Consider the following 16,072-nt stretch of genomic DNA (forward strand, 5'->3'; position numbering starts at 1 on the left):
CCTTGCACCACACCCTGTTTTTGGCATCAAAGGGGACCCCCTTTTCTCCCCAAGGCAGCTCAGGAAGAAGAGCGTTATTGAGCAAGTGGGCAAAGTGGGGGGAGCATGTAGGGAGACTCCCACCCTCTTCTCGGCCCCGTCTCTTTCATCACTCTGTGGTATTATTCATTTTCTGTCCTTTTATACTCCATCCAAAATCAACCCGCAGACCTATAGGCTCATGACACAGCTGCACTCAAGTTCAAAGGAAATCCAAACGCAGCACGATCCGGTGAGGAGATGATCGCCTACTGGCTGTGGGTGCAAGCTGAAGGCAGTGAGCTGCTGATAATGTGTTTTCTCTCTGTGGAGACAGACTGTTAGCAGGGTAGCTATGGTGAGATTGGACTTTAATGTCCGCTGCCAAACCTGCCCCCCCTATTGGATGGGTAGATAGACATTTGTCATTTTTGTGTGTTGGCGGTTTTCCCATCTGCTGCTGTGTCCATGCAGAGCTCAGAGTGACTTCTTCGCCATCTCTGCTCCTCTATTCTCAGAAATAACAGCATGCAGTCCTATAAAGGAGAAAGACAGAGTGGGGAATGGGGATGATGGGAGTGGAGGCGTGTGGGGATGATGGGAAAGAATTCTACCCTAAAACAGGAAGTGGAGACCCCGAAATGTTCCTTAAATATCCCAGCACAATATGTACCCTTTGTTGCAGAGAGGAATAGCATGTCTCCATGAGAACCGAGGCGCTGTCTGTGTGTGACTCACTGATATGAAGGAGTTTATTCATAGTGTGTGTGTGTGTGTGTGTGTGTGTGTGTGTGTGTGTGTGTGTGTGTGTGTGTGTGTGTGTGTGTGTGTGTGTGTGTGTGTGTCAATTCTGCAGAGACAGAAATAAAAATTGAAGAGGTGGGAGATGTTGAGACTGATTTAAAGATGCTTGAAGCAGCAGGAGGGGGTGTGTGTGTGTGTGTGTGTGTGTGTGTGTACGTGTGTGCGTGCGTGCGTGCGTGTGTGTGTGTGTGCGCGCGCGCGAGTGACAAAGAGAAAGAGAGAGAGCAGGAAAGCTGTAAAAGGAGATGCTGTTTCTTGTTTTCCTGTGGGTGTACTGCAGTAACTCGGTAATCCTCATTAATATTTATCTGCCGGGCAAAGTGGAGAGAATGATTAGCTCGTGAGAGAGTTTGAGAGTGTTCATGTGCATGTTATCTGTGAAATCCACCCCACCCCTTCCCCTTTTGTGCATGTGTGTGTGTGTGTGCATGGATGTATTATAATAGCGAATAAAACACAAGAACTAGGTCAACTTCTTCACTCGAGAGACAAACAACTCCCAATACTTCAAAGTCTAAATGTCACTGAGTGTGTTACTCATTGCTCACATGACTTTTTGTGACACACACATGCACACACATTTCCTCCCAAAGACACAGCTGTGCACGATGCCATTGATTTTCCTACTTGCACTTCTAACACAATCACATTAAACCAGACTGATTGGAATTGAGTTTCAGACAGGCTCTGTGTCACTTACAATCTTCCCGTCTGTGACAGCGGCGGTGGCGTCTGCGTGGGTTAAAAACGAACCTGTGATGGAAATAAAAGCCAAACGAGCTAAAAACCCGAGGTTGTTGTCACGTTTAAAAGAAGCACCTTTTCCAGGGACTTTATCCAGCCTCAGCTGAGAATGCTCTCCATGTGTGACCCATTTCCCTCCACTGCTCTCCTCCCTTCTCCCCGTCTGACTTGCCACGCACTCCGGCATAACACGCCTGAGTGAAGATCAGAGAGCAGGAGGAAGATGGTGAGATAGAGAGATGAGAGGGAGAGATTAAAGAGGCACAGGAGAAAGTCAGATTACAGAGCGAGAGTTTTCTCCTTTGGTTCTTTCTCCTGTTTGGGTCAGAACTCTGTGCAGTGCTTTGGTCGGCTGACGTGCTGTTTTTAAATGTGCAATATAAATAAAATTGGATTGGATTGGATGGATTGGAACTGTTCCGACTAAATGTTGTTTTCCTCCATCTACCATGAAGCTGAATGTAAAACTCTTCTGAGTTAAACTCCTAAGTCCCGTTACCGTGGTAATAGCCGGCCAGTTGACGCTCAGGTCTGGTCTGTTTCAATCACACGGCTGGTTTGACCTTTCCCAGGATTCAGAGGGGCATTGCAAACACGTAATCATGGGAAAAGTGCACTGTCATGCCTAACCTCTCGCCTCCCTCCTAACCACGGCAAATATTTACACCCCACTATAAATTACAGTGGCTGAGGGGTTGAGCATCTTCAGTCAAGCCCCCGTTCCATTTTGGAAAATTCACACCAGAGGATGAGTACATTCCTCGTGGGTTTCTCAGGACACCAGTGAGAGCACAATGTCTTTCCCAGAGAGAGAGAGAACAACCTTATAAGTTCATTTTAGTTGTTTTATAAAAGATGTTTATGAAAAAAAATGTGTATTTCTTCCTTGCTGTAAAATCACACATATTTTTATAAATAAATATTCAAAAGTTAGGAAATTTTAGCTGTTGCTCTTGATTTTAAGTGTAAGTAGAATGATTATGGACCTTTTTAGAACACTTTATCTCAGACAGAGTCCCAGTTATTGCATTGATAAACCTCTCAGTGACTTAGAAGGTCTCTAAAATCCAGTTTCAACCCACCACGCTCACTGGGCTTTGAGAAAGGTTGGAGAATCACGGTACCGTGCAGATTTATTGATTTTCTGATGAAGGCTATAATAAAAGATTTAGCAGAAAATGACAACAAAGATAAACATTTGTCTCCTTTTTTCATTTTAAAAATTGCAGGTGACATTTAACAAAGTCCCCTCAAATTCCATTTAAAAATGAAAGTCTACTTCCAGGAAAAGCTAGCTTTTAACTTTTTTTTCATTTGTAAAAAAAACCCAGCATTCATCGTTCAGGGCATTTTGTTAAGGCTGTGTTTACAACAGACTGAAATAACAGACACTGAAGGTTGGGCGAATGGGGTTTGTGTTGCCTCCATGTGGCCATTGTTGTAAATGAGTTCATGTCAGCACGTGCAAGATTGTGGATTTCTGTCTCAAAATTAAAATCTACAGTTAATGTAATCATTTGCTTTTTTTCACCTTATGGATGAAAAAGTAAAATCAGTTGAGTTTAAATGCTTTTTTTTTTCCTGGGACAGTTGAGCCTGGGAATGTCGGCTAAAAGGAAAAATGTGAACTTAAAAAAAACATTTTGGCTAAAATCCCAACACTGCCGTCCCTTTGAGACCAGATGGAACAGTTTGTTTTCAGTTTCTGTAATTCAGTCTTATTATAAACACACAAATGTGCATTCTTTTCTAAATGTTTTCCCTGCGTGGTTTGTACCCTTCTAACAAACTAACAGTCTGAGCAGGTGAGTGAGATGTTCAGTCTGCAAGCACATCCCTTTCTCCTGGAAATCTAACGCCGAGAGAGGGAAAGCGATCGCGGTTCAGAGAATGAGAGTGCGTGTCGCTTTAAAACCAAGTGCCGGTCAGAAAACCGAGCGACTGGCTGCATTTCCTTAGTGGGAATGTTTGTGTTTGTGGCGCTCAGGCCAGCAGATGGAGGCTGAATTACTTCAGTGTGAAAAGAGCAGAATGGACTAAAAGAGGAGGAAAAGAAGAGAGAAAGTCAGCAGTGTCCATCAGTTGTGTGAGACGGAGGAATGAGTTTGACCTTGAGGAGGCATCGGACTGGTGAATTCCAGAGAGACGGGACAGAGAGCTTGCTCATTACCTCCAGGAATAACCTGAATACTATCTCCTGGAGCTAAGTGGACGATAACAGCTAATCTGAGTACTTATTTCATTACCTGGACTTCTGTGGATTCTTCTCCTGTGGGGTTCACCTGTAACAATAAAAGTCTGGAAGACAAAAGCACACTAATGGAGGCGGTTTTGTTGGGTCTTGATGAGGTGGTTTGTACTCAGAGGAGTCTGCTGTGGACCCTCAGCTCCACCGCCATTCGACGGCTTTGCGTACACGCCAGGAACATCCCTGGGCCTATGCATCTTTTGCACACTCACAGGTGTGTGTCAAGGCCTCTATACCAGGTAGGGCATCCTTCAAAATGTGTCAAGTTAGTTTATTTTACTTTACAATATGTGAATGCATCATTTTCACGCTTGGTTGTGAAGAGAGGTTCAAGGAGAGGGAAAAGAAGGAAGCAGATGATATCCTTCATGAATCAAGTTGCAGGGTTAAACTTGACTGGTTGGTTTCAAAAAGCACCAATAGGACAGAATTGGGTTAGAATTGTTGCCAGTCTTGTTAATCTGCTGCATAAAATGGTTTTTGTTTTACCTGACTGCCACTGTGTTTGGGACAAAGTGTCACAGGAAGTCTTTTTCTTGCTTGGCTCACTTTCTAAAAAGCCGGGTAACTAAGCAGTTAAGCTGGCAAGTGGAACTATGGTTGCATAAGTGGTGGATACTTTTTCAGAAAACGTCTTTTTCAGGCCTTCTGATCAGTCTATGTTTCTGTTCTTTGTGGAAACTTTGGTCAAATAACTTGTTTCAACTCCTTAGTCATATAATTGCATTTTGGAAGTGACAAATTCCATTTGTGCTTTTGGTCTTTCTAGCTGTGATTCAGCAAAATGGTTGATCGGTATTCTCTGATCGGTCACTTTGGGCTTTTCATGGAGCTATTAGTATTCTCCAGGCATCCCACCTGCCCTGTATGCAGCTGGCAGCACCCGAACAAACCCAGCAGCCTCACAGAGAGACACTGTCTAGGTCTGTTGCTTGACTCAAAACACACACACACACACACACACACACACACACACACACACACACACACACACACACACACACACACACACACACACACATGGGCTTTCCTGTTTTTTTTTTTTTTGCTCAGATTTCTCTTTTTTTATTCTCGAGAGAGAGAGAGAGAGATAAGCTCAATTGTTATTCTAACTTTTGTCTTTGAGTGTTGTGTTAAAGTTCTTAAGATCCTGAGGGATTGCACCACAATCAGAGGAAGCTGAAAATTAAACCACGCCATCCTTGAGCACCCCCTTCTGCTTCAGAGACACACACAACGTGCACACAAAAAGAACTTTCAGCTGCGCTCTTTCTCAGACATCCTGTAGACGAATGTTTTGACGAGCTGCAAACAATATCTGATGAAGGGGTACGGCCCGAAGTGGAGCAGTTAATGGTGAAAAGGGAGAAGGTGGGGTCATCGTGTCAGGCAGCTGGAGGAGGATATCCCTGGTTCGGTCAGGGCAATAACTCTGCACAGATTGCTTTAAATGAGAAGCATTTTGTACTGCTACCACATTTTTTCTCTAAGCTTCTCTTACAAGAAAAAAATTATTATTTTTTTGCAGTAAACTTTATATTTTTAGCATTTCCTACTCAAATTGCTTCATTTTTTTAAATCACCTTGGCAAAGGAATCTATTACCAGCAGCCAAGCAGTCTCACTTGTGCCACCAGGTCATATTTTACTGGACTCCAGTGTGTGACGCATAGCGTGTGTGTGAATGTGATGATTTTTACAAACACATACACAGGTCTTTACTTGCTGCGCGAAGCAGCACTGCAACACGTGTGGATTGTTATTTGCACGCATGCACCCCTGTGCCTTTGGAGAGCGTGCCGCCATGTGTTCACACTTTCATGCATCAGACTGAGTAATATTGACTCAACAGCCAGCAGTCACACGTTTTTTCCTCTTGTGTTGTGACCTTGTAAACAGGGTTAGAACCAGCGGGCGTGCGGGGGCTGTGCTCCGCGGTGCCGTGTGAGACGATGTCTCTGGGTGATTATTTGTCATTTCTCATGTTGCGTTCCACACATCGATTTCAGCTGTGCTCGTTGTTTTTGTCATCAGTTTTCCCCCCTTCCTTCTCACTCCTCCTTCCCCATCCCAAAGGAAGGATTTCCTGCAAGTGTATATAGCGAATGCAGGTGGTTGGGCTTTCCTCATCTTGCAGGAATCTTGTTTACCTGCAGAGTTTGAAGTCACTGCAAGTTATTATTTTGTTCTGGAAAAATCTCCTGAACAAAAGCTAGTGTGTTTAGCATCCCACTAGGTTTTCTTGTAGACTTGACAAGGTAAACATCCTAGTTAGACTCATTTATTTCCTGTCACAGCACTTGTTATTAACAGGAGCAGGCAGGAAGCTGATTCTCCTGCAGGCCAAATAAACTTGGATCCCAACTGTTTCCTAGCAACACAACCCCACTGACAAGTTTTATACATATTTAAAACCTCACATCATATCCCATCTATCATGCATATTCATTACGCCTTGCTGCTGTCCTGCATCTAGTGTAGGACTGAAAACCAGGCCAATGCAGTCCCATTGAAGTCATCTGGTTGGGATTTGCTGTGAGGAATCTTCCGTCGTGAATCATATTCCTCATCCCAGTGATGAGCACCGTTCTGATACAAACCAGAGATACGCAACTTAAAACATCCAGGATGCAGAATCCTTCTTTTGTCACAAATTCAGCTCATTTGTAACCATTTGGTTGGTGTTTTTGTTTGTGGTCTTGTCAGCTATGGGCCCTCTGTCAAATCGTGGTGGTTTCAAGCAAGTGGTTTTGTTTAAAGTAGGGGGATTTCATCAGCACTTTAACCGAATCAGGTCATGATTGTACTCTGTTGTTTTTATTCAGTCCATCTGCCTCTCATGTTGAGTTTATCATCCCTTTGTTCTCATATTCCACTAAAACAAGCCAATAAATGGCAAATCTGTGTCCTTGATAATTCCTAACCTTTTTTTTCTCCTTATTTTCCTTCCAAGTAACTGATGGACTGAAAAGGAAGCTGAGCTTTCTCCCCACTGAGGCATTTTGATCCTCACTGAAGTCTTTTTTCTTTCTGCCAGAGTTACGATCTGAATGTGAGAAAATCTTTTCCCAGAACCGGCAGTGGGAACGTTTTTTAAAAGGGAAAAACAGAAGGCCATTTTTCCCAACAATTCGTCCTTCACTTTGTTTACTTTTTTGTAATTTTCCCATTTGTTGGCAGCTACCTTGAGGCATGTTTGTGTTTGATATTCCAGCTCGGGCCCACACACACAAATGCACCCCTCTCTTTTGTAGCTTGTGTTGGTGGTTGAGGCCGTTTAACGCGTCTCCCTGAGGATTTTGGTCTTATTTACATAGTTCATCTGGAAAACATTTCCACTGCTCCATTCCCAGGTTTATCAAATATTTGTTGTGCAAGTGTGTGAAAGAGGAAATTTCTTTTGGCATCTGGAGATACAGTTTGAAAAAAGCATCTCGTCAGTTAAAGTGTTGTTAACATTTTGTCTCCTCTCCATGAATCAAAGATCGTTATTAAACTTTAACTTCTTATCAAGTTTTATTGATATGAATGTGTTTTTATGAGTTGCCTATTGATTTAATTAAAAACAATTCCTCCTTTAATGCGCGTGTACAATGGTAGTTTTTCTCGTAATGTATAAAACATGTCACCGTTTGTTTAACTAATGACAATGTCTACTCGTTTATCATGCAATCTTAAAGCAGAATCCCACCCTCTTGCCCACAGGTTAGAATGAAAGGGATGTGATTCATGCAAATCAAAAAATACTGCTACAATTTTGGACTGTATTCATGTTTTGGCTGAAATAGCAGGCTTGTGATATCGGGTTTACCGTACAACAGGCCAGACTGAGCAGCCCGGCTTGATAAATCTGGCGGGCATCCCTTTAAATCCTCTAAGTGTGTCTGAATCATATCCAGAGTGGGTATGATACAAGGTTTTGGGAGGTGGTCCTCTTCAATTGAGTGAACTGATGGGTTTAACCGTGGCATTAGTGTTGGGGACGTGAGAGCTTATAATGTTTTAGGTTCAGAGGTTAGGGCCTTGGTATAGGGTGGTAATCCTAGAGGATTACAACTGGAATCCAGTAAATATCTGAGGAAATCCCTCTGAAGGTCTTCCAGATCCTTTATCTGTATGAAAATTACCGCTTCTATACTCTAAATCTACATGTATTTACTGAACTAAGGCTTAAAGTTTTATGATTGATTAAGCCGGGTATTTGTCATTAGTTACCTGAAGGGAAATGTTAAGATTAATAGATGTTTGATTTCCAGTTTGGTCAGCCATCGTGACGTTGCTATCTTTTTGTGAGGTATCTGATAAAGGCAAGAGTGAGGATGGGAACTGGAGCACATGCGTGGGAAATTTTGTAAAACGATGCAAAAAGGAATTGTTTGACAAAAACATAGTGGAGGAGGAATTGTCATGATGATTGAAGTTGAAGGATCACAGCAAAAACTTTCTAAGAAAGTTAAAAAAGCCATATTTTCAGACATTTTATCTTATTTTAGTCTTAAAAGAAAATAAATTGTCGAGAAATCTGCCTTATTTTTAAATAAGGTCAATATTTTTAAATCTGACCCAAAGTTTCTTGTTTTGACTAAAACAAATCTGCCAATGGGGGTAAGCAAAAGTTGCTTGGTTAAAATTCTTAAAACTCGCATGAGTGCGTAAAATTTGATTTATTTGCTAGTTTTAAGAATTCTAGTCACGCTCCCATTGACAAATAATTTGGTAACGCTTCCTTTTACAGCCCCCTAATAACTAAGTACTGACATGGTAATTACATAGTAAGTTAAAGTGTAATATTGTCTCTGAGTTCCTAAACAGTTATTACCATGTAACTCTGTTTCAATTCTTGTTTTTATTTTTATTAATCATTCCCAGTAAATACTGCTTTACACAATAATTACACTTTATTATAATTATACACTTTAATTACACAATAATACACTTTAACTTACTATGTAATTACCATTTGTGTAATTAGAGGACTGTAAAAGGAAGCGTTACTAATTATTTTCCTCGAAACAAGAAACTTTGGATCAAATTTAATAATATTTAACTTATTTAAAGTAATGCTATTTTCCTAAAGAAGGGTTTATTTTCTTTTTAGACTTAAAACATAAAATGTCCAATGATTAGGCTTTTTTTTACTTTCTTAGAAATCAGGTTTTGCAGAAAATAAGTGAAATTGTTGACAAGTAAGATGGAGGTTTGGAAATGAGTTAAGAAGTGCTTTGATAGCAGTTGATCACCAGCAATAAAAATTTGTCAGAAATGTAAAAACATTTACAAAATATAGTTGTATATAATTAAAAAAGGGTTGTGGGGAGAAGTTTGTGCTTCTACCTATTAATTTTCAGACACTTTTACTATTAATCTGTTTGTTCAAATTAAATCTTATTCAATCCAATCAACTAAGCATGTGTCTGTATCCACTCCCTTACTGTTTTATTCCTTTTTTTTTCTCACATTTATTTGTTTCAGATCTGAAGGCACATTTCAGTATCAAAGCAAACACTAAATGCTGTTTTTAAATGATAATTTAAGTTATTGAGAGAAAAAAAACTTGAAACATGTAACTGACCCCTAAACTTTGTTACACCCTTGGAGGCTAGAGCTTCAATCGTTTCTCACTGTGGATGAACTGTGGCCCATTCTGCCTACATTGGTGTGTTTTCCCAGCATGAACAGCCTGCAGACAGTCAATAGCCAGATTTTCTACTTCACAAATATCTTGTATAGAAAGTAATTAAACTTTTCATCAATTAGTTATAGGTTCATAGGTTGGTGTGGAAAACTTCATTTATTAAATTGGTCAAAAGAAAAATGAAAAACACTTTTTTTCTATTTTTTCTTTTTTGTTTTTTTGCAATAAAAGTCTATAGCTTATCTGGAAAACAAATAATCCACTTCTTATCTTGCAACTTTGTGATTGATCACGCCCTTTCATTTATTGAGGCAAAGCTTTACCTTTACTGCCTCCAGATTCTGGCTCTCCTTGAGGCCAAATGGATGACATTCAATACCTTTTACTGTGGAGGGATTCCCTTTGGACAGGAGGAACTGCGCCCACGTTCACACAGAGAACACACACAGCTGCCAAAGGGCTCTCCCAGCAGAGCTGGGTCATTTTTCATCAAACGTGGTGTAATGGAGCACAATAACATAAGTCACAGATTGATAAATCTCAACAGCGGTACATTGTGGAAGGCAAACAGGAAGTCTGGAAGGATACATTTTATACTGTTTGTCACTTTGAACTGGATCCCAAGAGAAAAGAGAGAACGTCTCGGTGTGCATTGTGCTCACCTTGTCACCTCATAACTCTCACTGCTTCTGTTTATTATTTATTCTGCAGTCTCTTTCTTTTCTGTCTGCTTCATCTCCATTTTATTCTCTCCTTTTGTTCTGGTTGTCTACTTCACCCTCCTCAGACACTCCCCCTGTGAATTCCTCGCCTTCCCGCTTCTCTGCTGAAGCATGCGTTTGTGTTTTCCCTCAGAATACTTGTAGCTGTACTGATCACGCACATACACCCTGTTACGTCATCTAAGCCAGTGTAGCCTGAGGCAGGCTCGGATGTAGGCATGGGCAAGGAGGGGCAATGCCCCCCTAAAACTAGTGACTGCCCCCCAAATGTGATGACATGTAGAAATCCCAAATTTGAAAAGATCTGATGAAAAAGGGTCAGAGTGCTCTCTTCTCTCTCTCTCTCTCTCTCTCTCTCTCTCTCTCTCTCTCTCTCTCTCTCTCTCTCTCTCTCTCTCTCTCTCTCTCTTTCTCTCTTTCTCTCTCTCTCTCTCTCGCTCTCTTCTCTCTCTCTCTCTCTCTCTCTCTCTCTCTCTCTCTCTCTCTCTCTCTCTCTCTCTCTCTCTCTCTCTCTCTCTCTCTCTCTCTCTCTTATTCAAAGTAGCTGCTGATTGGTGGATGCATAGGGAGGGTGTGGCCAGCTACTGCACTTCGTTCTCTGTGACTACGTTTACATGCAGCCAATATCTGGGTTATGATCGGGTTAAGGTCGGCATTCGGGTTTCTGAGTTGATCAGAATAACCCGTTTACAAGCACAAATAGAAAGAGTTACCCCTAACTTGCATAACCCGATGTAAATGCGGACGTTGGGGTAGCGTCAGAACGTGTGGACTACGTCCAGATGCAATATGCGTCATTTCCGGTTCTTCTTGTTCCGGTATCCGTAAAAACAACAACATTTTTCCCAGTTCGGAAGAGATAGCGACCGCGTTTGTTTGCGCTTTAATTTCCTCGTCACTCCGAAAGTGTGGTGCTGTGCCGCGACTCGCCATGTTGCTCCCAACTTGTTGTTTACTTCCGGAGTTCTGGCGCATACAAGACGTCTCGCTACTCAAAAGACCAAGATTCCTTGCGAACAGAGCATGCGCAGAACACACGCTTTGATGGGGATATCCCGGTATGCGTTTACACGACCAAACATTCGGGTTAGAAAAGGGTTACCCCAGGTTTAGTAACCGCCGGGTTTAAAAAAACCCGTTTATGAGCATATCCGGGTTTCTGGCGGTGTTTACACGGACCTGCGGAACCAGGTTATTGTGAATATTCGGGTTTTAAAAGGGTTACTGGCTGCATGTAAACACACTGTGTGTCTCAGTCGCTTCACAGTTCACACGCTCCCAGACAGTCAGCAGCAGAACATAGAGACGCACCGTCGTTATCTTAGCTCAGCCACTGGTTGGTTTTCTTCTTCTGTCGGTCACTGGAGTTATTTGGTACTCTTTCTCAAGGTTTGCCTCGTTCTCTTCTTTAATTTGTTTTCGAAGTGAACCGAGTCGACATGAGCAGGCTTCTGGTGTCTAAACCTAGCTACAGTGCTAAGGCACCAGCGGCAGAAACTAGCCGTCGTCTGCTGCATCTCAACTCGCCACAACCCCCGTGTTCAGGACAGTACTGGAACAACCAGTTGCACAAGCACCGCAGCCCCTCCTGCTCTCCCCGTCGCTACCAACCCAGCCGTTGCTGTGGGTGACACAGGCCTGAACAGTAGCACACCGTCCCAACCCGCCGCTCTTGTTTTCCCCAAGCGCCATTTTGGGAAGAACATGCGCTCATTTTGCACTGCCTGGTATCGTGAGAGACCATGGCTGGAATGTTCAGTAAAGCTGGATGCGTGCTTTTGTTTCCCATGTCGTAAGTTTGGGGGGAACGATGATAGGGATTTGGCTTTCACAAAACAAGGATTTAATAATTGGAAAACAGCACTGGAAAAGGACAAGGGATTCACAAAGCATGCATCAAGTCAATGCCACATAAAAAAGGAAAAAGCTGGTCTGAAATGTCCCAAAGAGAGGCCACAGGGGAAATAATAGGTAATTTAATAAGTCCCACACAAATCGAGATAAACAGATACTACGTAAAAACTATTGGAGAAGAAGTTCAGTTCCTAGCAGTAACTGAACTGCCACTTTGTGGCAGTGTGGGAAGCTCCAGTGGTGATGATTTCTCTGCAGGACTGTTGTTAAAAATGGTTGACTACACACTGGCCAAAGACTCCATCTTTAATGAAATAAACAAACACATCCCAGAAAATGCTAAATACAGATCTCACAACATGCCAAACAAATTATTGAAACACTGGCAAAAATGGTATTAAAAAAGATCAGATAATTATGACAAAGCAGATTATGCTGGGTTTTGCATTAAAAGTGATGGAACTAGAGACAGATGCAATGTGGAGAATCAGTCAGTCATGGCTAGATTTGTCTGTAACGGCATTCCAGAAGAACACCTGATCGGTCTGCTTGACCTCAGTCAGTGAAATGCTGAATTTATTACCACCCAAATTCTTGAGCATCTCTCTGACTCAGGCTGTAGTGCAGCTGAAATGATCAGTCAGTGCTGTGATGGAGCTTCTGTCATGAGTGGGGTCAGGGGTGGGGTTCAGGCCTTACTGCAGAAGAAAGTAGGGAAGGATGTTCCCTACATCCACTGCTACATCCACCAGCTGCACTTGGCAGTGGTGCATGCAATGCAGGCAGAGCCATGTGCAAAAACCTTTTTTGATCTTTCAAGATCTCTACACTAATTTTCCCACCGGCATTATGTTTAACAGAACTATGAAGTTCCCTCCCTGAAACGACTGTTGGAGATCAGGTGGACAAGCCACCATGATGTGACCAAGTGCCTTATGGAGAATCAGGATGCTATTATGAGTATCCTGTCAGAGGTTACAGAGGACAGAGCTGCTGCTGTTGATATCTGTACAAAGGCATCAGGACTGTTGATGATAAGGAGGCAAAATTTCTTTGAAATAGGAAAATTCCTCCTAAAAGTTCCTTGAAGTCTGCAAATTCTATGCTGCAGTCTCATTCTGTTGGCCTGTGCTGTGCTTCAGAAGTAGTGAGTGCATCTCTGCAGGCTTTGAAGCAGATGAGAGATGAGGAAAGCGAGACATTAACCAGCACACCTGCACCAGCTGCTAAAAGACAATAAAACAAGCTCACTGCTAACAGGTAGTGTTGTAATGTCCACTGTGGGCCACGCAGAAGACTCCACAACTCCTAGCCAGGCTCTGAAGAGAGCTCTTCTCAACATTTTGGACATAGTCATTGTAGAGATGGAGACAAGATTCTCCAAAAGCAATCCTGATCTCATGAAAGCAGTTTACTGCCTTCAACCTCAGTCTCCCTCTTTTCTGGATCCAGACATGTTAAGTCCTCTGCAGAAAATTACAGGAAGTGACAGTGACAAACTTTCCAATGAGATTCTTGTTGCAAAAATAACGTTGGAGAAAGAATTCATAAAAGCTCAAGATAAAAACAGTGAAACGTTTGTAGAGCAAATATCTACATGGGTATAATTAAGAATGCCTTTCCTCAGCTCCATCTCATGTATGTGACCTCCCTTGTGATTGGAATATCAGCAGCATCATGCGAGAGCTCTTTCTCCACTTTGTCTTGTGTTCTTACCCCGTTCCGCCGTACAATGCTACACGAGAGAAAAAGAAATGTAGTCATTCTGTCTCACAAGAAGGCCATGACAACAGGCCTAGATATGATGGATTTGTTAGGACTTTTGCACAGAAAAGCAGACGGCTGATGCTGTAATGACTGATAAAAGCCATAAAGAAATAAAAACAACAAAAATTCTAAAATAATAATAATAATAATAAATACATAAGTAAAATAACAAATAAAATAAGGCAGCACAGTGGCGCAGTGGTTAGAGCTGTTGCCTTGCAGCAAGGGGGTCCTGGGTTCGCTTCCCGGCCTGGGATCTTTCTGCATGGAGTTTGCATGTTCTCCCTGTGCATGGGTCACAGGGAGAAAACGCAAACTCCATACCTCCTGCAAGGCAACACCTCTAACCACTGCGCCACTGTGCAGCCTAGTATAAATAACTATGCTATACAAATGTTGCTTGATGCACCGACTTTCCAAGAATTCTCTTGGTGAGAATCACTTGTTCAGTTAAATTGCAAGAAAATATCCTGCATAGTCATGCATTCACACACACACACACACACACACACACACACACACACACACACTTCCATGGGAGTTTGCAGGCAGCTCTGTTTAATATTCACAATGATAAAGGATAAGAGTGTTTGGTATTCGCTGCAGTCACAGGACATGGGATGGAGGCCACTGGAGTTGAAGTGCTCTGTTTAACTCAGTGCCCTTGAATCCATGCCACAAGCTGTGTGTTCCAGTGTGAGTGTCCTTCTGGGCTAGAGAACGCATGTTTATTTGCATATAAGATGGCAAAACAAAGACGAGCAGAAAAACGTAGAGGAAAGGTCAAGATGGAAGATCCACCAAATCAAAGTTCAGTGGGTTTACAAGCTAAAACGCAAGCGTGCGCAGACACACACACACACACACACACACACACACACACACACACACATATAAACACACATAATGCTAATAGCGGTGCAGAATCAGATCCTTCTACGTCACACTGTCTCACTGCCAGCTGTATCACTGAACACCAGGTCACTGGGGTCTGCAGTGATTTCTCACTGTGTGAATAATAGATGAGGACAGGAGGTGTAGGGGTAAAAGATCCTTCCCTTGTGAATGACTCACAGTCAGTCCACATCCTGGCAGATCACCCCCATATTCACAAGACTGTGTTTCATTTAGATAAAAGTACTGAAGGCATGGCATCTTTAGTACCCATCCATCCAGTAACGCCCCTTTATTAGTTTGTTTGAAGTCGTCTCGACTCGACCCCAGAAATGTTTGATCAAAAACTCAGAGCAGATTTTAGAACAACACATTATGATGGTTTATTAATCAAAAGCTTAATTTGTTGCCGAATTTAAAGAGCAAATCACCCCCAAATCACATTTTTTTTGCTGTTAAACTATATAAAAGTGTCTAATTGTGCTGCAGACACATGTAGTCAATAATTTGGCAGTTCAGTGCATCTTTGTTAAAATTCAAATATTCTACCTAAAACTGTCAGTGTTGCGCCGTCGTCAGGGAAAAATTCTGCACTGTATTTGAATTTAAATCTGCCACCGCTATTGGCTAAGAGGTATGCTATGATGTCATCTGGTATTTTATGATGTCATAATGCCATTGTGAGCCTGTGTGTGTGTATTTGTTAGCGGCTCCGCCCTCTCGGTCTGCCAAGCAACAGCATTTGTTGCATTTTTCAAACATGAAGTGGGAGTGAAGTTAGTTTCTTGTAGGGGGTGACTTGCTCTTTAAAGAATGATTTATCAATGTCAATAAAGGGAAAGAGATGACTAAATAAAGTGACCCGTGGATACAAAAGTAGAATGATAAACTCAACTGGACACTAAAATAAACATTTAGATAAAAGCCAATCGTTGCATGGTCATGATGATGTGAGTGGATGTATATTCCTCAAAAAGTTAAATTTGCTCTGAAAAGGGCACTCTGTGTCCTCAGAATACACACATGAAAGGTTTTACTTGCTCGGATGATCTCTCAGGAGACATTTGATGTGGTTTTGTTCTAAAATGTCCCATTATTTATACAACTCTATATAGTCCACACTTGTACATTGATTAAAGCTGATTTTTGCAGCCGTATGGTTTTTACAATAATGAACCAATATCAAAATAAAAGCATGCAAATGATGGAGAACTTGGAGAGGGGGCGGGGGTGAAGCCCAGCAGTGAACTGAAGTGCTCGGGTTTTGAACCCCGACCTCCCAGGGCGCACACTCTACCACCAGGCCACTGACAAGGTATTTTCCACTACTAGATGCTAATGCAGGAACTAGGTGCAAGAGACTTTTTCATTGTTCAGCCTGCATAAA

At 42.1% G+C, this 16,072-nt stretch overlaps 1 protein-coding gene across 10 annotated transcripts in view; it reads left to right on the forward strand.

Annotated features, from left to right (window-relative positions):
• frmd4a (FERM domain containing 4A) overlaps positions 1-16,072 on the forward strand; it is a 123,511-nt gene that overhangs the window by 59,588 nt on the left and 47,851 nt on the right. For 2 of the 10 annotated variants that reach the window (XM_054733622.2, XM_054733621.2), the window contains exon 1: positions 794-4,053. The exons of 4 other annotated variants lie outside the window; for them this stretch is intronic. In XM_054733622.2, the coding sequence (XP_054589597.2) occupies positions 3,886-4,053 (168 nt within the window). In that variant the 5' untranslated portion in view covers positions 794-3,885. Of the gene's footprint in view, positions 1-782; positions 4,054-16,072 lie in introns of those variants that run through there. 4 more of the 10 variants (XM_015964657.3, XM_070550395.1, XM_054733626.2 and 1 more) reach the window with 3 other exon arrangements.

The sequence above is a fragment of the Nothobranchius furzeri genome, chromosome 4 (assembly GCF_043380555.1).
Source record: "Nothobranchius furzeri strain GRZ-AD chromosome 4, NfurGRZ-RIMD1, whole genome shotgun sequence".
Lineage (NCBI taxonomy): Eukaryota > Metazoa > Chordata > Actinopteri > Cyprinodontiformes > Nothobranchiidae > Nothobranchius > Nothobranchius furzeri.